The sequence below is a fragment of the Asparagus officinalis genome, chromosome 2, assembly GCF_001876935.1.
Source record: "Asparagus officinalis chromosome 2, Aspof.V1, whole genome shotgun sequence".
In the NCBI taxonomy this organism is placed as follows: Eukaryota; Viridiplantae; Streptophyta; class Magnoliopsida; order Asparagales; family Asparagaceae; genus Asparagus; species Asparagus officinalis.
Window position 1 is genome coordinate 2,968,849 of NC_033795.1, and position 24,090 is coordinate 2,992,938.

At 33.4% G+C, this 24,090-nt stretch overlaps 2 protein-coding genes across 2 annotated transcripts in view; one reads left to right on the plus strand and one right to left on the minus strand.

Annotated features, from left to right (window-relative positions):
* The window catches only part of LOC109829920 (glutathione S-transferase DHAR2-like), a 7,624-nt gene extending 6,903 nt beyond the window's left edge, over positions 1-721 (minus strand). Inside the window, exons 1-3 of the mRNA XM_020397014.1 lie at positions 569-721; positions 396-486; positions 107-253 (exon numbers count right to left, since the gene is read on the minus strand). Of these exons, the coding sequence (XP_020252603.1) occupies positions 107-253; positions 396-486; positions 569-638 (308 nt within the window). The 5' untranslated portion in view covers positions 639-721. The remainder of the gene's footprint in view (positions 1-106; positions 254-395; positions 487-568) is intronic.
* Positions 4,199-24,090, plus strand: LOC109829922 (protein SLOW GREEN 1, chloroplastic-like; the record flags this gene model as incomplete). Its single annotated transcript, XM_020397015.1, has 2 exons — positions 4,199-4,899; positions 23,564-24,090. A coding segment is annotated over one exon (657 nt), but the record flags the coding sequence as incomplete, so codon positions are not given.

Here is a 24,090-nt window from a genome sequence, read left to right on the forward strand (position 1 = left end):
ATAGAGCCCCCCCCCCCCCCCCCCCACCTTTTTTTTTTACAAACTTTACATAGACCAAAAACATAAATAATCTAATAAAAAAGGAAAATGAGTATAAAAATCATACACTGATGCAAATTCTGGTGGAGTCGCCAGAGATGGACTCGGGTACTTCTCCTCTAAAATCTGAGTGATCACATCGGAATCAGGGACCCATTTCCCTTCGTCGCATTTGAGGACCGGAACTTTCCCTTCAGGACTAATCTCCAAAAACCTAATTTTTTGCCCCCCAAAAAAATAAGAATCAATTCAAAAACCTAACCCAAATTAGGGATTGCATGCCATCAACGAGAGCTAGAGCTAGAGAGAGAGAGAGAGAGAGAGAGAGAGAGAGAGAGAGAGAGATCACAGTTCACCATTCGGGCTTGTTGCTGACGTCAATCAACTTCATCTCATAGGGCACGTTCTTCTCTTCTAGGGTTAGAAGAACCCTTTGGCTAAAAGGGCCTAAACAAAAACATTTTTTTTAAAATTAGGAGAGAGAAGAGTTAGAGAGAGAAGATTTAGAGAGAGAGAGAGAGAGAGTTACAGTCGCCGAGGATCTCAGGAGCTCCGACGGCGGCCTTGACGCAGACTTCGACAGGAGAGGGGGACGCCATTAGCGAGCAATTCGAGCTCTGTAGAGAGAGAAAGGTAAGAGAGAGAGAAGATTGAAGCTTGGAAGCAGTTGAAAATGGCGGGGTCAATTATAGAAAGCGCGGGGGACAAAAATGTCAGTTTCAGAAATGATTGGGGCTTTTTGCATAAAGGCACAAGTCTTTTACTTTTTGTTTTCTGACGAAAGCAGTCAGTCTTTAGTCTTTACTTAATTTGTAAAACTTTGTCGAGCTTAGCAAGAAAACTTCAAAGCAATTTGCTATTTTACATAGATTCCTTCTAATTTGATCTTCAGATAGCTAATTAAAATAAGCATACTTCTCTAGTAAATTTTAAAAAAAAACAAGAAAAAAGTAATGATCATACGGTATATGTACACGTATTCATATCTTATTGATTTCTACATATACGTACATATCAACGTTCAATAATCTGTTAACATACATCATTGTACAGTAAATAATAGGGAATAAATAAATAAAATCATCATAATAATGCGCGCAGATGGGAAATGTTCACAATTGGATTGATTGCCATCTTCTTATTTTTACAAAATTAAATATGGCCTAAATTTGCTTGACCTTATAATCTTCGTTTTGTTATACATTTTGAGATTTATTTGAGTAGTATCAACTTAAAAATAGTTACATATATAATCAAATCTGAGAATTTTCTTCAACCTCTACATTAAATCTCTGATCGACTTTATTAGAATACGAATAATGCCCGAGCATAAACATATCTGAATTATTTGTTTTTTCACCATATATTTTGTTAACCATGTATTTGTTTGTTTTATTAAATATCAAACATCCAATATAAGAACATATTATTTTACTTTGATAAAATATAAGGCAACTGAGACAGCATGAAACCTTAACGTGTCATAATTGAATAATATTATGCAACATGCTGTCTATCAACTAGGACTGTACGTCATGAAACACTCCTTAAACCAATAATTATATATGTCTATATTTTGTGATCATATCAATTTTCATAAAAAAAAAAGAACCTAACTTATGCATTTCTAAGGATTGAAACAGTCAAAATAAATAAATAAATAAATAAAATTGTTGCTTCAAGTCATTAATTTAAAGGTTTCAAGATAACCACAGTTGACGATCAAAATTTTGAACGCGATGACTTAATTAAGCAGATGGGTCTTAAGAAACATTGCATGTTTTCATCTAGCTTCACTATGATTCTACTAGAAGTTATTTACTTTTGACTTTAAGATCCCTTCAATAATTAATTAAGGCTTGGAGCTGAGGTTTCACTTCATAGAGTTCACTGTTTTTTTTCATAGAGTTCACTGTTCTACATAAACACTATTATATATACGAGAATTTGACTAAGGTTTACTTAAAAATTTTTTTATGTGTAGAATTGCGTTTATGTGATATTTAATATGATCAGTTAATTAGAAGAAACCGCATATTAATTCGTTTCAAAGAGTTACTTAAGAAATGAGTCATCTGTTGCTAAATATTAATTAATTGGAGTAGGAGATGAGTATCATGTTATTAATCATGTTATTAATGTAATGGAAGCTAGGTTGGTAGAGATCCAAAGTGGTAGGTTTACTTCTAAGTAATTGCTCTTTAATTCAACTCTTACCAACCACTAATCACATGCTGAAGGATTAAACAGGTTCTTATTATACAGCATGATATCCTAGTTACCAATAGAAAATTATAAAAGGATACGTCCATACTTTATAGGATAAAGAAATTGTAGGCTATCTACAAAGTAAGTTTCAAATATTATTTCGCATGATGTATTATATATGTATATTTTTAGAAAATACTTGGAAAACTCAAACATGAAATAAAATTTATGCTTGGAGAATTCTGTAAGAATCTAAAGATCTTTGCTTCTTGTCTGTATTCTGTTGGAGAATAATTGCTTTAGTGAATGCTTGATGCCTTTTTTAGTGTCCACTTACAAATAAGGTTTTTGGTCCCCTAATTAGATTCTAAGAATGTGTCACCCTTTTTAAAAAAAAGCATAGCCGTACAAAGAGCCACATCAACATTGAACGAGCGTTCACAAAAGATCTAGCTGTAATTTTGAGAGCTTAAGCAATGTTGTTATGTTGTCACATGACATTAAGTTTGAAATTAATGTTTCTAATGGAAGGTTTAGTTTAAATGGCAAGTCATGCAAATATGAGAGCTGTAGATTCGAGTCTTATGAGAGACAATAGGAAAAAGTTCCTAGTGGACAAGTATCTATTACATACGTTGTCTTTAAAGAAAGAGAGACTTGACTCGATAATATCTGTCGTCAAAATTGTTAGGGTTTTTCTAACCCCTGTTACGATTTGGAAATAGAGGTGAAAGAGGGAAGAGAGGAAAAATAAATCACATGACACATAGAATTTACGTGGTTCACTTCTCGATGAGAGAAGTTACGTCCACGGTCGTCGCAGGTAAAATCCCACTATGTTCTGAATAGTTTACAAGATGCGAATTGGATCGGGTCTGAAAATTAGACTCTACATAACCTAATAAAAATCCATTTGTTTTGCACCGATCTAAAGACTTTTATGTTTTGAAATTTCACATGTACTTATCCACAAAATATCTATCGTCAAGATGAAGCTCTCCTCATGAGTTGATTTCAGCTATATGCTAATGAAATTTCATTCATGGTTATTGTAACAAGCAAGTCGATTATCTTAAATTTGTGAAGCCTGTAGCAAATTTTGAAGCCGACGAGAAAATATGAGGAAATTAATATAGTATCTATTTTCTTCCTTTAATATTTTATATTATGTTCATAATATTATATATTCATCAATTAAGATCTGTGTAATAAATAACTTTAGAATAATTATTTTTGCCAAAAAGATTTGTAAAATTACACCATGAAAGCTCCCACGAAGCGGTGAGAAAAAAAAAATCACGGATCACAAAGACTCCAACCTATTATGACTTATTTTTCAGACTTCACTCCGTACTCCGTACTTTGGACATGGTATCTTAATAAATCACCGAAGCCTGGGCTTTAAAACGTTGCAAATTCGATCCGTATAATGTGGACAGATCTTCTGGGCTTCGGCCTGCTTCCTTTGGTACCATGTAAGTTCGATTGGGCCCACCCGATTGGAATATGTTATTAAATCCGTGTCTTCTCCTAAAATAAATCACCGTCCTCGAAGCTCAGCTCGAGCGCGGGGTCTCTCTCTCTCTCTCTCTCTCTCTCTCTCTCTCTCTCTCTCATATTTTCTCTCTCTAGGGTTTTGCAATGGACTCCATTTGCAGAACCTCCTTCAATCCAAACCCTAATCTTCACATCTCCACTCTCTCATCGTCTCGCCCTTCCTTCTTCAACCCCCAGTTCTCCCTCCCTCTAAAACCCTCGCATTCCAAAACCCTAATCCTAACGCACATCCGCGCTTCTCAAAAACCTAACCTATAACCCTATCCAACCTGATCTCCACCGCCGTCAAGCCAACTTCATCGCCTGACCGCCGCCGCCGCCGTCTTCCTCTCCGCCACTCCCAACCCTCCCTCGCCGCCGCCGCCCTCCTCCACCGGCACAGCCGAAGCCCTAACTGGACGAGCTCCGCGAGCAAACCCTAAGTCCCGCTCCAGTCAATCCCGGCGATGTCGTCGCCCTCCGATCCTTGATGGAGCTCAAGGTCAAATCCCGCAAGCTCCCGGAAGCCATCTCCATCGCCGATCAACTTATCGCCCTCGAGCCCGAAGAAAATGACCTCCCCCTTCTCAAAGCTCACCTCCAGAGCTACAGCGGGGAGCTCGAGGCTGCAAAATTAGGGTTTGAAGAGATTTTATCGAAAAACCCTTATCTTGTCGAAGCTTACCATGGGCTTATTATGATGGCATCCCAATCTGGGGCTAATGGCGAACTGAATGAAATTTTGAAGAGGGTAGAGACTGCAATGGTGGCTTGTAAGAAGGAGAAGAGGAAAGAGGAGTTGAAGGATTTTAAGCTGTTGTTTGCTCAGGTTCGGGTTATTGAAGGGAAATATGCGGAGGCTTTGGAGATATATGAGGAGTTGGTAAAGGAGGAACCGAGGGATTTTAGGCCGTACTTGTGTCAAGGGATTATATATACTTTGTTGAGAAAGAAGGATGAGGCAGAGAAGCAGTTTGCAAAGTATAGAAAGCTGGTGCCTAAGGGGCATCCTTATGCTGAGTTCTTTGATCATAATATGAACATGATGAAGGATTTTTCGCCCGTGCAGTAGAGGGGACGAGTGGAGAGCTTCCTCTGGGGAGGTAGAATTTTGAGGTAAGTTTTGTTTGCTAATGTTAGCATTTTTGTTTGGATGGTATGGAGCATAGATTTTAGATAGTAGTATATATTCTGGTGGATTTAGCTTACCTCACAATTTTAATTTGCAGCTTTGCTGATATGTCGTATATTTTAGTTTATGTTCGTTTGGCATGCTTTGGATGTTTCATGGAATGTGGTGTATGTTTTGTGCATTAGTGGGGAGAGCATGCAACATCTTTTTCTATATACTTTTGGTTACTTGGTTGCTTAATCAAGCTATCTTTTTGTTTGTTTTAATTGATGTGCATAGATTGCGTTTTGAAAATTTGAGTGATTGAGTGTTTGACACAATAATGAAAGGCTAAGTTACTGATTTCCTCATTGTCACTGAGCTAGCTAATTAAACTTTCAAGGAGAAGATGTTAGAGGTAGGTATCTAGAATATTGATGACGAGGCAAATGTTATGTCAAATAATAGTTCTTTTTGTATTAGAAAGGTAGATAAAAAAACTCTTCTTCAAAACTATCCATCATTACAAGGCTCTTTAATTTCCAAATTTTTGTGTACTTGACCTGTGGTTTTGCCCGTTTTCTACCAAATTACAAGTTGTCGTGCCACAGAATATTTTATGCGTGCTTAAAATTTTTTAACTTCTGTGAACTATAAGGGCATCTCCAACAGCTTCTCCAAAATTTTCTCCAAAATGGGGAAGCAAAAGTTATATTCTCCAAATTATTTTTACATCAACTCTAACAGCTTCCCCATTTTGAAAAATCCCTTTTTTCCTCCAAAAATTTGGAGAATGCTGCAGATTTGGAGAAGCTTCCTCATTTTTTTCTCCTCCATCCCTATTTTGGGGAATGAGATTGGGAATCTGTTGGACTAAAAACCTAACTAAATTCTCCAAAAGTGGGAAATGGGGAAGCTGTTGGAGATGCTCTAACACACTTACAATTAATTGTGTGAACATCAATATTCTCACTTTTCTTAGGCTATGATCCACAATTTTGTCTTTTTTCGCTCTTCGATCCAATGCAAAATAGATATGCATGCTCCAAAATTCATCTTCATGGGCTTCCATGATTCTTCTCCATTTTGTTCATTTCAACCATTTAGCAATTAATTGTGAGAACTTTAATATTTGCTATTTTCTTGGGGCTATAGGCCACAAATTTTGTTCATTGTCAATCATTCTACCCAATAGCAATCAATAACGACTACTTCAAAGTTCAAATTACTAATTTTGTTGGATTATAACTTACGATTTTGGTAAATTTTTTGGTGTTGTCGTAATGTCAAGAAATTATATGTAGTTCAAAATTTATAATTTTCATAAGCTGTAACCCATGACTTAAGTCTATTTTTGTTAGTTTTGGTCAAATGACAATTAAAATTTTCTTTCATAAATTAGTTGATTTTCATAGGCATTTACCTATGATTTTTTTGTCAATTTTGTTTCTTCAACCTAGTGGAAAATAGATGTGTACTTCAAAATTCGTTATTTGCATGAGCTGCAGTCTATGATTTTTTTTTTCCATTTTGTTATGATCGTTTAGCAATCAGTTGTACGAACTTTCATATTTGCAATTTTCATGGGTTGTAGCTCATGATTTTTGTTTATTATTGTTCATTTGACCCAATGACAATTAAATATAACTGTTTTAAAATTTGTGATTTTGGGGAAAGCCTTGTAGGTCACATGACAAAGCCGTGTCGCTTCCTAGTAGAGGAGCCTGAGATTGATTTCCATGTGCGCCAAAGGCGTTGTTGTTGTGATTGTCGGTGTTATATGCGGCACAAACATTTTCCTCCAAAAAAATAACGAACAATTTTGGCAATTTTTGTTCGTTTCGTCCTTATGACAAGTATTTATACGACTTCAAAGTTCATAGTTTTCTTAGGCTATGATACACGATTTTAGTTTATTTCTGTTAGTTTCGAGCACATAGCAAATAAAGTTCATAAGAAATCACGATTATCATGAGCTAAAGCAGACAATTTTGTCAAGTTTTGTTCTTCGACCAATGAAAATAAATATGCGGACATCAAATTCATTATTTTCATGGGCTATTGTCCATGATTTTTGTTTGTTTTGTTCATATTGATTATTTAACAATTAATTGTGCGAACTTCAATATTTGTGATTTCTTAGGCTATAGGACACAAATTTTGTCCGTTATCACTTATTAGCCAGGTGAGCAAACGGAAATTTAATTTTTATATTTTTTCAAAATTTGCAATTTTGGTTGGTTATAACCCATGGTTTTGAATTTTGATAATTTTTTAATGACAAACAAATGTATGTTCTTTAAAATTCGTGATTTTCATTGGTTATAACCCAAATTTAGTCAATTTTGGTTATTTTGATCTAATGGCAATTAATTTTTGTTTCATAAAAATCACGACTTTTTTGGGTTATATCACATGTTTTTTTTAAAAATTCTACCTAATGCAGTATAAATATGTGTACTACAATTTTTTTATTTTTGTGGTCTATGATCTTGATTTGGTTATTTTGCTTGTTACGACCATTAAGCTAATATTGATGGTTTTTGTTCGGCTCAATGAAAACGAAACATTGTGTACGTTAAAATTCACGATTTTCATGCGTCATAGTTTATGACTTTTTGTCCTTTTTGCCTTTCTATGATTTCATAATTAATTGTGCAGATGTCAATGTTCACGATTTCATAGGCTATAACCTTTAATTTTGTTAATTTTCGTTCTTTAGTCCAATAGAAAATAAATACGCATACTTTGAAATTCGTTATTTTCATGGGCTTATAGTCCATGATTTTTGTCCATTCTGTTCATTTTGACCATTTAGCAATTAGTTGTGAGAACCTTAGTATCCACGATATTCTTAGGGCATTAGATTGTAATTTTTGTGCATTAATTATTCTATCAAATGGTGATCAATGATGACCACTTCAAAATTTGTAAGTTTGGTGGATTGTAACTCACAATTTTGGCAAATTTGCTTCGTTTCATCCTAATGTCAAGTAATTATACGTATTTCAAAGTTCGCAATTTGTGTGAGCTATAACCTATGGCTTAAGTCTATTTTCATTAGTTTTGACCAAATTGCAATTATAATTTTCTTTAATAAAAAAGTGCGATTTTCATAGGCGTTAACCCTTAAGTTTTTTGTCAATTTTTGTTCTTCACTCAATGAAAAATAAATGTGTACTTCAAAATTTGTTTGCATGGGCTATAGTCTATGATTATTTTTTAAATTTGTTTTCAATTACAATTTTATTTTATTTCTGCTAGTTTCAAACAAATTGCAATTAAAGTTTCTTTCATGTAAAATCACGATTTTTATGGGCTACAACTTACAATTTCATCAAATTTCGTTCTTCAATCCAATGGAAAATAAATATGATACATTAAAATTTGTTATTTTCACAGACCATAGTCTATGATTTTTGTTCATTTTTTTTACCGTTTAGCAATTAATTGTGCGAAAATTTTAATATTTGTAATTTTCTTTAGCTATAAGCCACGATTTTCATCTATTAGCAGTCGATCGAGCTAATGGCAATTTATAATGTTTTTCAAAATTTGTGATTTAGGTGGGTTATAACTTACGATTTATAATTATTTCTTTTTTGCTAATGAGAGATAATTGTACGTTCTTCAAAATTTGTGATTTTCATGGGTTATAATCCAAAATTTAGTCTTCTTTTATTAGTTTTGATCTATGTCAATTAATTTTTCTTTCATAAAAATCATAATTTTTTGTGGGTTATAACTTACGACTTATAATTATTTCTTTTTTGGTAATGAGAGATATTTGTACGTTTCTTCAAAATTTGTGATTTTCATGGGTTATAATCCAAAATTTGGTCTTGTTTTGTTAGTTTTGATCCTTGTCAATTAAATTTTTTTCATAAAAATCATAATTTTTTGTGGGTTATAACCCACGTTTTTTGTTACTAAGATATTGTTTATTTTTGTGGGCTAATTTTGATTTTTTATTTTGTTTGTCCCAACCATTAAGCTATAATTCTCGATTTTAGTCGGCTATCATTCTTCAACCCAATGAAAATTAAATGTGCACATAAAAGTTCATGCTTTTCATGTGCTATAGTCCTTGAGAAAATTTTGACCATTTCTCAATTTATTGTGCAAACATTAATATTCGCGATTTCATGGGTTAAAACCTACAATTTTGTCAATTTTTTGTTCTTCAATCCAATTGAAAATAAATATGCATACTTCAAAATTTGTTAGTTTCATGGGCTTATAGCTCCTAATTTTTGTCTATTTTGTTTATTTTGATCATTTAGCAATTAATTGTGAGAACTTCAATATTCACGATTTTCTTGGGGCTATAGACTTGGATTTTTTCTATTATACAATGGCCATCAGTACTGATTACCTCAAAGTTCTTTATTTTGGCGGATGATAAAGCATGATTTTGATATTTTTTATTCGTTTTATCACAATGTTAATTAATTATATGTACTTTAAAATTTACAATTTGCATGAACACTCATTAGCTTAAGTCTAATTTTGTTAATTCAACTCAATAAAAATCTTGATTTTCATAGGCATTAAATGAAGATTTTTTTGCCAATTTTTGTTCTTTGATCCCATGGGAAATAAATATGCATACTTCAAAAATTATTATTTTCATGTGCAGTCCATGATTTTTTTTAATTTTGTTCGTTACAACTGTAGGCGTCAAAAAATGCTGAAAGATATCCAAATACAGCTCAAGAGGAAATCATCCAAAAAGGCAGAAGACCGCAAGTCTTGACTGTCTCGCCGTGCGAGACAGACTTGACTGTCTCGCCGCGCGAGACAGTCTTTACTGTCTCGCCGTGCGAGACAGTCTTTACTGTCTCGCCGAGTGAGACAGCTTTCAGATGGTCAAAACTACCTTTGTAACTGCCCTACACGTGGCTACTAACTGTTCAAGAACGTGGGAAACGTCGTGGGCGAGAATCACGTGGATAACTGCCAATATAACGGAGTTTGAAACGTGGGAAGGCAGTTAAGATGAAAACTGCCTGCGGTTACTGTTCCGCGAGACAGTCTTTACTGTCTGGAATTACTGTTCACGAGACAGTCTTTACTGTCTGGAATTACTGTTCACGAGACAGTATTTACTGTCTCGCGGGGAGAGACAGTCTTTACTGTCTCGGAATTACTGTTCACGAGACAGTATTTACTGTCTCGCGGGGAGAGACAGTCTTTACTGTCTCGGAATTACTGTTCACGAGACAGTATTTACTGTCTCGCGGGGAGAGACAGTCTTTACTGTCTCGGAAGTACTGTTCATCCTGGAGGCTATAAATACCCTCTGAGATCGATTTTTTGAGAAGGCTGATCATTGGGAGCACTTCAGAGCAATCCAGAGCAGAGAGAGAGCAGAGGTGCTGATCTTACGGCCAATCCTTGATAATCAGGCTTTGACTTGATTTCAAGAAGAACGACTATCTTACATCGATAAGATATCGTTTCAGTTTCTCACTTCGATAAACGAAGTCAGAATCATAAACCCCTCACGGTTCAATCAGAATCTGTGATTTGGTGGTCCACGAGTCAAAGCGCTCTCGGCACAGGCAAAGATCCCACGAAAGCAGTGATCCAAACAACGATCCTGCGTTTATTTTCTCAAGAGTTGTAATTTTCTTTTTGTTGTGTAAAAGAGTCTCATAAAAAGGCTGTTTTCTTTGAATTTATTGTAATCGACCGAAGATATAATGAATTCGACAACAAAACCAACTTTTGGCGAAAACAACAACCATTAGTAATCAATTGTGTTGTTCAATATTTGTGATTTTCATGAGCTATAACCCACGATTTTTTCTATTATTAGTCTTTTGATCCAATGACAATTAATTATGGTTACTTTGAAATCCACGATTTTTGTGGTGTTATTACCAACGATTTTGGTGATTTTTGTTTGTTTCATCTTTGTGACAAGTAATTACGCAACTTTAAAACTCTGTAGTTCTCATGGGCTTTAATCCACGATTTTAGTTATTTTTGTTAGTTTCAAACAAATGACAATTACAGTTTCTTTAATAAAAAATACAGATGTTTAGGGCTATAGTCCACAATTTTGTCAAGTTTTGTTCTCAAACCTAATGGAAAATAAATGTGTACAACAAAATTCGTTGTTTTTATGGGCTAGTCCTTATGATTTTTGTCCATTTTTTTTCATTTTGACATTTAGCAATTAATTGTGCGAACAAATATTTGTAATTTTCTTTGGCTTTAGGCTACAATTTTGTCCGTTAACATCCATTTGAGAAATAACAATTAATAATGATTATTTTGAAATTTACGATTTTGTGTGTTGCAACTCAAGATTTTGACAGTTTTCGTTCATTTTTATCTAATGACAAATAGTTGTACGTATATCAACAGTCGTGATTTTCATTGGCTATAATACAAAATTTTAGTCTATTTTCGCTAGTTTTGATAAAGTGGCTGTTAATTTTTCTTTCATGAAAACTAAGGTTTTTATGGCTTATATAATCCGCAATTTTCTATTAAATTTCTTGACTCAATGGAAAATTGATACGGGTACATTAAATTTATTTTATTTTCGTAGGCTGTAATCCTTAATTTGTCTTTTTTTGTTCGTCATGAACAGTAGGTTGTCGTTCATAATTTTTGTCAACTATCGTTATTTGACCTAACGAAACTAAATGTGTACTTCAAATTTCACAATTTTCATGGGCTATAGTCCATGATTTTTATAAAATTTTTTGACAATTTCGCAATTAATTGTGCAAACATCAATTTTCACGGATTTCATATGCTATAACCCACAATTTTGTCAATTTTTGTCATTAGACCCTGTGGATAATAAATATGCATATTTCTAAATTCGTTATTTTCATAGGCTTATAGTCCATATCTTTTTTTTTCCCCATCTTGTTCATTTTGACCATTTAACAATTAATTGTAAGACCTTTAATATTCTCGATTTTTTGGGGCTATAGGTTGTGTTTTTTGTCCATCGTTAAATCTTTATACCCAATGACTATCAATAATGAGTATTTCAAAATTTGTGAATCTGGTGGATTATAACTCACGATTTTGACATCTTTTTGTTTTGTCCCAATGTCAACTAAATATGTACTTCAAAATTCACAATTTACACGAGCAATAACCTATGGCTTAAGTCTATTTTTATTAGTTTCGACCTAATCACAATTAAAATTTCCTATCATAAAAAATCATGATTTTCATGTAGTGCTAATCCATGATTTTTGTCTAATTTTGTTCTTTTGACCTGATGGAAAATTAGATATCATACGTCAAAATTTGTTATTTGGATGTACTATACTTCATGTTTTTTTTCATTTTGTTTGTTATGACCATTTAGAAATTAATCGTTTGAACTTTAATATTCGCAACTTTCATGGGCTATAGTCCACGAGTTTGTCTATTATCGTTCATTCGGCCCAATGACAATTAATTATGGCTACGTTGAAATTCTTTATTTTGGCGGGGTCATTACTAACTATTTTAGCCTATTTTTTTCATTTCATCCATATGACAAGTAATATCACGTCTTCATAATCTGCAATTTGCATTGGCTATGTAACCTACAAATTTTTATTTGTCTTTGTAAGTTTTAAACAAATGGTAATTGGAGTTTCATAGAAAATGAATATATGTATTTCACAATTTGTTATTTTTCATGGACTATATTCCATGATTTTTGACTAGTTTGTTTGTTTTGACCATCTAGTAACAAATTGTGAGAACTTCAATATTTGTAATTTTTTTTGGCTATAGGGCACAATTTTTTTCTATTATCATCCATTTGAGCCCAAAGCTATTAGTAATGTCTATTTAAAATTTTGTAATTTTGGAGTGGTTATATCTTATGATTTTGTCAAATTGTGTTTGTTTTTTCCTAATGACAAATAAATGTACATACTTCGAATTTCGTGATTTTAATGGGCTATAATTCACAATATTAGTCAGTTTTTGTTAATTTTGCTTTAATGGCAATCAAAATTTTTCTCATAAAAATTGAGATTTTTTATGGGTTTTACACATTATTATTTTTCTGACCCGATGGAATTTAAATATGCATGCTATGTAGTATTTTATTTTTATGGGCTGTAATGTGATTTCGGTCTGTTGTTCGTCATGGCGGTTAAGCCATAATTCATGATTTATGTCAATTTTAGTTCTTCGACCGAGTGACACCTAAATGCTTTATTACATGAAGATGCTGGTATGGATGCAGGTACGGTTATGGGATGTGGCTACGTATGTGTATCGAAATTAATAGTTGCATGAGATCGTTATTGATTTTCACTTGTACATTAGAATTAAAATTCCTTCTGCCGATAGCATGGCTACATAGAGCGGCCCCAGTTCAAGTATTCTATATCAGTCCGTCATCCTGTGACAGTCTCAGTGCCATGTCCAGTTCTACTTCATGGTGGTACCTGCATGTTTTTAAGTTTATGTAATTATGTTGATTATTATAAATTGGAAAGTGCTCGTTTTTTAACTATATATACGCCGAACCTTTAAAATCGTAGCTTTGAACTTGTGTAGACTGAAATGAATTTGACAGTCTAACGAGTTTCAAAAAGTCGATGTGTAAGTGTAAGATATATATTCAAGAAGTGTATGGAAAGTATTTTCAATTAAAATATATATCATGCAATTAAGTACATGTTAGAATAAACTGTATGTATATATCCAAGGAGTGTCCCTGAAGTATGGGTACGTGAAAGTGTTGAGTACTTGTGTAGTACATGTACGACGTCATGAATCATGATAGAAGTACTCGGGTACATAGCCTAAATGTGTACTTCAACATTCACGAGCTTCATGAGTCATTATGATTTTCGTCATTTTTTTCTTTTCGACCATTTCAAAATTAATTGTGCGAACATCGATTTTCGTGATTTTCACGGACTATAACCAACAATAACACATAATTTTTGGTCTTTGACCCAATAGAAAAAAATAAGCGTATTCCAAAATTCGTTGTTTTCCATAAGCTAGTCTTTTTGGTCCAATTTGTTCGTTTCGACTATTTCGCAATTAATTTTGGGCTACAGGTGAACGATTTTTGTCAATTATCATCCATTTGACCTAATGACAGTTCATTATGACTACCTTTAAATTTGCGATTTTCGTGGGTCATAACTCTATGATTTTTGCAATGTTTGTTCATTTTGTCCTAATATATTTATATGTATTTTAAAATTCGTAATTTTCATGACCTATAACTTGCGACTTTAGTCCATTTTCGGTTGTTTCGACCTAATGACAATTGAAATTTCTTTCATGAAAAATCATTATTTTCATTGACTTTGACCATGATTTTTGGTCAATTTTTCCGTTCTTTGACCTTGTGGAAAATAAATTATTTTCATGAGCTATAGTCGATTGTTTTCCATTGTGTTCATTACAACCATTTAGCAATTAGCTGTATGAACTTCAGTATTCGTGATTTTCATGAGCTATATATCTCACAATTTTTTATTAGTGTTCATTTGTTCGATGGTAATTTGTTATGACTACTTTAAAATTCATAATTTGGTAGGTCATTACTAATAATTTCCGCAAGTAATTATACGTTCTTCAAAATCCACGGTTCAAGGGCTTTAATGTAGGATTTTCTTGTATTTTTGTTACTTTCAACCTAATAAAAACTAAATTTTATTTCGTCAAAAATCGCCATTTTCATGAGCTATAACCCATGAATTTCATCAATTTTAGTTCTTTGACCCGATGGAGAGTAGACACCCGTATTTCAAAATTCACGATTTTCATGGGTTATAGTCCATAACTTATTTCCCTTCGTTTCGACCATTTAACAACTAATTTTGCAAATATCAATATTTACAATTTTGTTGGGCTGTAATGCCCAAATGTGGCAATCTTTGTTCTTTGATCCGATGGAAAATAAATTTGCATACTTCAAATTTATTATTTTAATGGGTTATTTTCCATGATTTTTGTCCATTTTCTTCGTTTCAACTATTTGGCAATTAATGATGGGAACTTCAACGTTCATGATTTTCTTGAAGCTATAGGCCGTCATTTTTGTCCATTATCATTCATTCTACCTAATAATGATCAATAATAACTACTTAAGAATTTGTAATTTTGCTGGTTTATAACTCACCATTTTGGCAAATTTTGTTCGTTTCGTCCTACTGGCAAGTACTTATATACTTTGAAATTCATAATTTTTGCGATTTATAGCCCACGAGTTAAGTCTATTTTCATTAGTTTTAATCCAATGATGGTAACATTTTCTTTCATAAAAATGTGATTTTTCCTATGCATCAACCGACGATTTTTCATCAATTTTTATTCCTCAGCTCATAGAAAAATAAATATGCATACTTCAAAATTCGTCATTTGCATAGGTTATATAGTTTATGATTTTTTTCCATTTTGTTCATTCAATCAGTTAGCAATTAATGTTGTGCAATTTCAATATTCACGATTTTAATGGGCTACGCCCACGATTTTTGCCCATCATTATTTATTCTACCTAATGATAATTAATTGATTGCTATAAAATTTATCATTTTGGTGGGTTATTGCTAATGAGTTTGTCATTTTTTGTTCGTTTTGTTCTTATTTCATGTAATTGTACATATTTCAAAATTTGCGATTTTCGTCGGCTATAATTGGTTTATTTTCTTGTTTCAAATAAATAGCAACTAAATTTTCTTTCATAAAAAAATTACGATCTTCATGGTTATAAACTTCAATTTTGTCCTAATGGAAAATAAGTGTGCATACTTGAAATTTCTTTTTTTTCATGGGCTATAGTCCATGATTTTCGTCTATTTTGTTCGTTTTGATCATTTAGCAAACGATTGTGCAAGCTTCAACATTTGTTATTTTCTTAGGCTATAGGCCATGATCTTTTCCCATTATCATCCTTTCAAGTCAATGACAGTTAATGACTAGTTCAAAATTTACGAATTTGGTAGATTATAGCTCACGATTTAAATCATTTTTGTTCATTTCTTCTATTGAGTAATAATTGTACGTACTTTTAATTCTTGGAAAAAATGTGTTAAGGTCCCCAAAACAAAAAACCTCTTGTGGCTGTCCCTTGAAGTTTTTTCCATGTGCTTTAACCATAAAAGACCCAACAAATTGTGTTCCAGCCCCTTTTCACACTCTTCCAAAAAGTGACCCAAAAAAGTTTCGAAAATACCCCTTCTTTGTCTTCTTCTGTGTCTTTCTCCTCCTCTCCCCTAACCCTACTTTCCTCCTCTCCCTCTTGCCCTCGACCCCGCCGTCTCCCTCTCCTGCCTCCCCCTTCGCCACTTGCCTCTAACCACATCATCTTAGGTAAGTGTTTAGAAGGCTTTAGAGAAGGAGGTGAGAGAAGTAGGTGAGACGATCAACGAGATGGATGAAGAAGAGCATGGAGGAGTAGGAGAGAAGGAAGGAGAGGTCGAGCTTTGTGATTGATATGTTTGTGGGGAGTTTGATTGTGTTTGGATGGCACAAGATTAATAGCAAGAAGGTTAGTTTACTGATACCTATAGTTGCTTCATCTTTGACATGTGGAGATTGACTTTGGATCTTACCATCTTCTTTGCTTGCTCTGGCTAAAGTTAATCCCCCATTTGTATGAAATTTGTAAAAACTTCAGTGGAGTAGGAAGTACGCAGAAGAGAAACAAGGCCTTAGTTTAGGATTTTTGATGATGACAGAGAAATATATAAATTATGTAAGGTAGAACATTGTGAGAGAATGTGAGCTGCTCATGTTGTATTCAAGGGTATTTTATGTATGTAATCTGAAGTAGATTGTTCAAATAGTTCTTGATGGATTTTGGTCATAGAAATAGACACGCTTTGGTAATCTTCAATAAGCTGAAATTGTAAAGTACATGTTTATCTTTCACTGTTAACTATCTTTCATAGAAATAGACATGCTCTGTCTATTCCTTTTTTCTGTTAACTATCTCTGTTTGTTGTTAACTTTTACCTGAAACTATAAACTTTTGGGTTTTCCTGTTAACTTGCACTGGATGTTGTTAACTAGCTCCGTTTGCTGTTAACTTTTAGCCTAAACTGTTAACTTTTGAGTTTTCCTGTTAACTTTTACTGGAAGACTGAGTGTTACCTGTTAAGTATAAATGGTACTAACAATAAACGTATCAAGCTGATAGCAAAAAGAATGTAATTGGTGATTAGTGTGGATTGCTATGCATAACTATACTTTCAATAGAGCGATATTAGTTTTCAATAATTTTTTAACACATTGTGGAAGAATTTTGTAGGCTTTAAGAATTTAAAGCTAATCAAACTGTGAAATACTTGCTATATCAGCTGTAAGATTGTAAGACTTTATATTGATCAGTCTTACATTCTTACAACTAATATAGCAAATATTCCACAATTTGATTAGTCTTACATTCTTAAAGCCTCAAAAATCTTATATAATGTCCTATAAAAAGCCTTCAAAATCTATATTGTTCTATCAAAAATATAGTTTTGCAAAGCAATCCATACTAATCACCAATAAAATTCCTTTTTACTATCAGTTTGGTACGTTTATTATTAGTATCAGTTATACTTAATAGGTAACACCCAGAGTTAACAACTTTAAATGAAAGGTAACTGAAAAACCCAAAAGTTATCAGTTTCAGATAAAAGTTAACAACAGACTGAGATAGGCAACAGGAAAAAGAAATAGCCAACATACGATAAATATATACTTTATGATGATTAGTCTTACATTATTATAGCTAATATAGCAAGTATTTCACAGTTTGATTAGCCTTAAATTCTTAAAGCCTATAAAATTCTTCCACAATGTGTTATAAAAGTCTTGAAAACCTATAGCGCTCAATCAAAAGTATTGTTCTGCATAGCAATCCGCATTAATCACCAATTACATTCTTTCGGAGATAGTTAACAACTTTCAGTGAAAGTTAACAAGAAAACTCAAAAGTTAACAATTTCAGCTAAAAATTAACGTCAAACTGAGATAGTTAACAACTTCTAGTGAAAGTTAACAGGAGAAATCGAAAGTTAACAGTTTCAAGTAAAAGTTAAAGAAAATGGAGATAGTTAACATGAAAAAGGAATAGCCCACGTACGTTAAACATGTACTTTTTATTGATTAGTGTTACATTCTTACAGTTGATATAGCAAGTATTTAACAGTTTGATTAGTCTTATATTCACAGTTTAATTTTACAGCTGATATAGCAAGCTATTGGTCTAACATTCAGGTCCCTGTGAGATATTCCCATAAATAGAGGATCACACTGCATGAAGTTAGACAGCTAGTTAGCAAAATCAACATATGTAATAAACTAGTATAAGGCTCCATGACACAAATGTATTTTGGCGTGCATTAAGCTGTAATCATACAAACACCTACAATGCAAAACTCAAAAGTCAACCATTCTAATGAGATACACATTCTAATGGTGGTCTAATCAACAATCAGATGTAATTCAATTGATCGAAGCTTATCCCATTGAGATAGAGCATGCAATTTACATCTCTCTTTGTAAGCATCTTGCCGACCGCCTCTCCTCATTCTCTAAGTCTTCTCAGCGCTTGCCTGAGATGGCAGGCTCGGTGGTAGCGAAGGGGAGGCAGGAGAGGGGGACAAGAGAGAGAGAGAGGAGGAAAGTAAGGTTAGGGGAGAGGAGAGAAGAAGAGGTGAAATGAGCCATTAGAGGAGAGGAGGAGAAAGACACAGAAGAAGAAGAAGAAGAAGAAGAAGAACAATGGGTATTTTCGAAACTTTTTGGGTTACTTTTTGGGTGAGTGTGAAAAGGGGTTGGAACACAATTTGTTGGGTCTTTTGGGGTTAAAGCACATGAGAAAAATTTTAAGGGGTTGGGCCACAAGAGGTTTTTGTTTTTGGGGCCTTGACACGTTTTTTTCCTAAATTCTTGATTTTCGTAGACTATAATCCACAATTAGTCTGTTTTTGTTAGTTTTGATCTAATGACACTTAAACTTTCTTTCTTAAAAAATTGTGATTTTTATGGGTTATATAAACAACATTTTTTATTAATTGTTTTTGACCTATTGAAAAATAAATATGCGTACTACTAAATTCTTTATCTTCATGGGTTGTAATCCTTGATTTGTTTATTTTGTTTGTCACGACTATTAAGCAATAATTTATGATTTTTGTCAATTTTTGTTCTTAGACCCAAAGAAACTAATTTATAGTTTAAAATTCATGATTATTAGGAGCCATAATCCATGATTTTTGTCCTTTTTTCGTTTCCATCGTTTCACACTTAATTGTGCAAACATCAATATTTATGATTTTCATGGGTTATAACCCGCAAATTTAAATTTTTATTATTTGACCTAATAGAAAATAAGTATATGCATATTCAGAAAATTCTTTTTTCCATAGGTTATACTCCATGACTTTTGTCCATTTTGTTCGTTTTGTCCATTTTGCAATTAAGTGTGCAAGCGTAAGTATTTGCAAATTCTCTTTGGCCGCATGTCGTGATTTTTATCCATATCGGACATTCGGCTTAATAGCAATTCATCGTAACTACTTTAAAATTTGGGATTTTGGTGTGTAATAACTCATGATTTTGACAATTTTTTCTTCATCTGCTTCAAAATTTACGATTTTGGTGAGTTAGAACTCCCTATTTTTGCAAGTTTTGTTCGTTTCTTCCAATGACAAATGATTAAATATATTTCAAAATTTGTGATTTTCATGAGATCTAACCCACAATTTGTCTATTTTTGTTAGTTTTGACTTCATGACAATTAAATTTCCTTGATAAAAAATCGTGAATTTCATAGGGTTTGGCCCGTGATCTTTGGTAAATTTTTTCTTCCTCCGAGCAGATGGAAAATAATTATTTTTATAGGCTAGAGTCAATATTTTTTCCCTTTTTATTCATTACAACCATTGGGCAATTTGTTATGCGAACTTCAATATTCGTGATTTTGATGGGCTATAACATTAATTATGGTTACTTAAAATTCGCAATTTGGGTGGGTTATTAACAATTTTTGCTATATTTATCTGTTTCGTCTTTATGGCAAGTAACTATATGTACTTTAAAAATTCGCAATTTTCATGTGCTATATCTCACGATTTTTTTATTTTTGTCAGTTTCAACCAATGACAATTGAAGTTTCTTTCATTAAAAATTGCGATTTTCATGGACTATTAACGTTCAATTTTGTCAATTTCGTTCTTTGACTTCAATGAAAGTAAATACACGTACTTCAAAATTTGTTATCTTTATGGGCTATTCTCTGTGATTTTTGTCCTTTATGTTCCTTTCGGGCATTTAACAAATAACTGTGCAAACTTCAATAGTTATAAGTTTCTTCGGCTATAGACCATGATTTTTTTCTCCATTATCATCCATTCAAGCCAATGACAATTAATAATGACTTGAAATTTGCGATTTTGATAGGCTAGGACTCGCAATTTTGGCAACTTTTGATTGGTTCATCCATATGGCAAGCAATTATTAGGGGTAAGCAAACGGTCGCTTCTGTCGGTTTTTTTACTTTTTTTTAATCAAATCAAACTAGATCGAGCTAGTTTCAAGATCACACTGAACCATGACAAATCAGTTAGGTGTGGTTCGGTGCGGTTTGTTCAGTTTGGGCTTAGAAATGTAAAGTTCGAGGATTTTTAGCTAAAAGACATGACTATTACGCCTTCAAACCTTTCACTTAGCTTATATCCCAAGCGAAGAGAAAACTTATCAAATCAACAATTTTATAAACTAAAATCAAACATTTATCAATTAAGATATATAAAAGTATTAGTATAAAATTATCTATTCACCTCGAACGAGCATGAGTTTTAGGCAATTATGTTGAGAGCAGTCTGTTTGGTTATTTCGGTTTCATATATTTTAGAACGAAAACAAATCAAAGTTTTTCTAAAACCGAACTGAACTGCCCAAAAATTGGTTTGTTCGGTCAATTTAATCTGTTTGAAGCGAATTGTTCTCACTTATGGCAACTATATGTACTTCAAAATTTGTGATTTTCATGAGCTGTAACTTGGGACTACAATCTATTTTTCTTAATTATGACCCAATGTTAATTTGATCTTTTTCATAAAAAATCACGATATTCATAGGCTTTAACCCATGATAGTCAATTTTTGTTATTCAATCCCATGGAAAATAAATATGCGTACTTTAAAATTCATTTTTTTTCCATTTTGTTCATTACGACCATTCAATAATTAATTGTGCAAACTTAATTATTCGCGGTTTGCATAGACTATAAGCCTATAGCCCATGATTTGTCTTATTTCCGTTCATTTGACCAAATGGCAATTAATTATGACTGCTGCAAAATTAATGATTTTTGCATTCTTTGTTTTTTCCTAGGCAAGTTATTATACGTATTTCGGAAGTCACAATTTTCATGGGCTATAACATACAATTTTAGTCTATTTTCGTTTGTTTCAACCTCATGAAAATTAAATTTTATTTCATCAATAATTGTGATTTTCATGGGGTATAATTTTTTATCAATTTTGTTCTTCTTCCCAATGAAAATTAATGTGTACTTTGAAATTCATGTTTTTCAACCAAATCTCAAGCTTCTATCTCGCATAAAATATTTTATGCGTAAAATTCCATAATTTTATGCGTACTCTAAAAATTCAGCTGAGTACGCATAAAATATTGTGTAATGATTTGTGTAATATAACGCATGATTTGATCCATACTTTTATGCATACTTGGCTGATGTGTACTGATATTGGTCGTTTTCAGACAAATCACAAGTCGCCATCTCTTATAGAATATTTAATGCTACTTCAAAATGCCTTAACTTTTGTGCACTATAACCCATGATTTTGGTTGTTTTTTTTATTAAATTATAAATTATTGTTTTGCATAGAATATTTTTTTTTGTACTCTCAAATACTCGAACTACTGTGGACTGTAACCCACGATTTGGCCATTTTCAGCCAAATCACAATTTGTCTTCGTGCATAGAATATTTTTTGGGTGCTATAACTTCTCGAATATTTGTGGACTCTAACCCATGAATTTGTCAGTTTTTGATTACATCGCAAGTTGTCGTCTCGCGTGAAATATGTTATGCGTGCTTCCAAATTCCCGAATTTGTGAGGACTGTAACACTAATTTTGGCCATTTTTCTACCAAATAACAAATTGTCATCATGTATAGAATTATATTATGAGTACTGATGATGCTGATAGTGTTTTTGACACTTTTGAGAAGACAGGTTTAGAATTGACATACACAAAAAAAATTAACTGTGTCCATAATTTGGTCAACCTTAAACCTACTATGGATCTGGTTACACTTGTTTAATTTGTACGGCTTTAGAAGCTGTTAGAGAGTATGCCCTATCTGTTCTTTGAAACGAAAAATGTTTCTTCAGAGCTGTGGTATTAGATGTCCCCTCTGGAGCATATCGAGTTTCATACTGTGTAAAGTCTCGGATAGTGCCTGTTAGCGACGCTATATTGTATAATGGAGAGGGGGAAAAGGTTGTCTGTAAGTCTGTTAGAGGCTTTATGAAATTGGTTAACACTCTCAGGGAAAAGACTGAAAGTTCATATTTCGACTTCGTTATGGATGCATCAATCAGGAATTTGGCGGTGCCACGACGAGCATTTGGCTCTAAGTGTGAGGAGGGCACTAGATCTCATTAAACCCGAAACTTGGTGTGCTTATATCCCACACCTTGCAGATGTTAGCATATTCAGTTTCACGCTACAAGACCTTACCTCATCCTCAAGTTTTAAAAGTGAGGTATATGCATGTCAGAACCTTACCACATCCTCAAATTTCAGTTATATTCACAAAAATTACTCCGGCAGAAACTGAAAATTAAATGGAGTTCATTCAGCAGCACCTCGTTCTTGACAAATCTGGGGGAAGCCCCTTTCTTCTGATCAACGCCTTTCTTCTGATCTTCATGTCATTCTGTTTGTTTTATATTTCATCATCCTTGCCTAAAGCCTCTTTTCAAAATGGGTAGTATGACAGCTCATGAAATAGTAGTGTCAAGATCAACCCTTAGAATAATTCTATATAGGGAAGCTACAAGCCTCCAGACCTCAGTATTTTATGAATCAGAGCACGCACTAAGAGGTGTGATAAAAGGAAAAAAAGAGTGTTGTGATCGTAGGTCAGAAATTACTCCTATTGGGAATAAAATGAGTGAAAATCATGTGCAATAGAGAGCACTAGATGTATCAAGTAGGAGAGGAGACGCGATTTAATGATGAAAGGAAAACTTGAGTTAGGCATAAGAGAATCTGGTTGGAAGCATGTAAGAATATCATGGTAATGATTTACTAGGTGGAGACCGTGGAGTGATAGGCCTTCAACATAGTGGAAGAAAAGCATTAGCTGCATGATGCATCATTATAGCTGACCGCCTGACCCTAAATTTTGTTATACTGACTGATACCGATACTCTCCTTGTCATTCACCTTGCGTTTTCCTTTATTCAAAACGAGCAGTTTCTCCTTCAAATTCACCTAGACTGGGCAGTAGAGCTCAACCGGAGAAAGAACAATGGATATGCTACTGGGAACACATTCATTGATCTTCTTTGTTTTCTATCGATTTACTGAACATTCAAATACATGTCAGACTTTTGAATTGTATATCTTTTAATGATTACTGGTTGCTACTTTTGTTAATTTATTTTAACATTCCTATTTGGTTTACTTGCATATACAGGATTCTGCTTCTAGTCCAACTGGCTTCGGGGAAATTCTGGACTTTTTTTTCGTCCTATTTAGTTAAGTCATAAGTAAACTGGGATTCTACTGAACCCAGCTCACAGCTGAACGACCGGAACCTTATTTTGATCATAAGATGGAAACAACATAGCCACCTGGGTTGGAGTAGTAAACCTTATTTTGAGCATTCAACGTCCAAATGACGAAAGCAATGTCTTCCTGTTATTTTTCTCTAGTAATAATGAATGGGCCTTTTTTTTGTCTCAAGAACAATTCGATGATCTTTCTGAAAGTTATTGTTGTTCAAGGGTGTAGCGTTTGATCCTGTTGCCGGTTGGTTCCAAAGTTTTTAGTAGCTTCAGTTTATACATGCACCCTTTTGGAATTTTGTTATGCCGAGCCCTTGCAAGAGGTATTGTTCTGGGCTTTCCGCATGTTGTATGATGATGATTGTTTATACTAGCAAGTCAGGGTGACCATGACTCATACTATATTTGTGTTAAAGGCTGTTGTTATCTTGAAAAA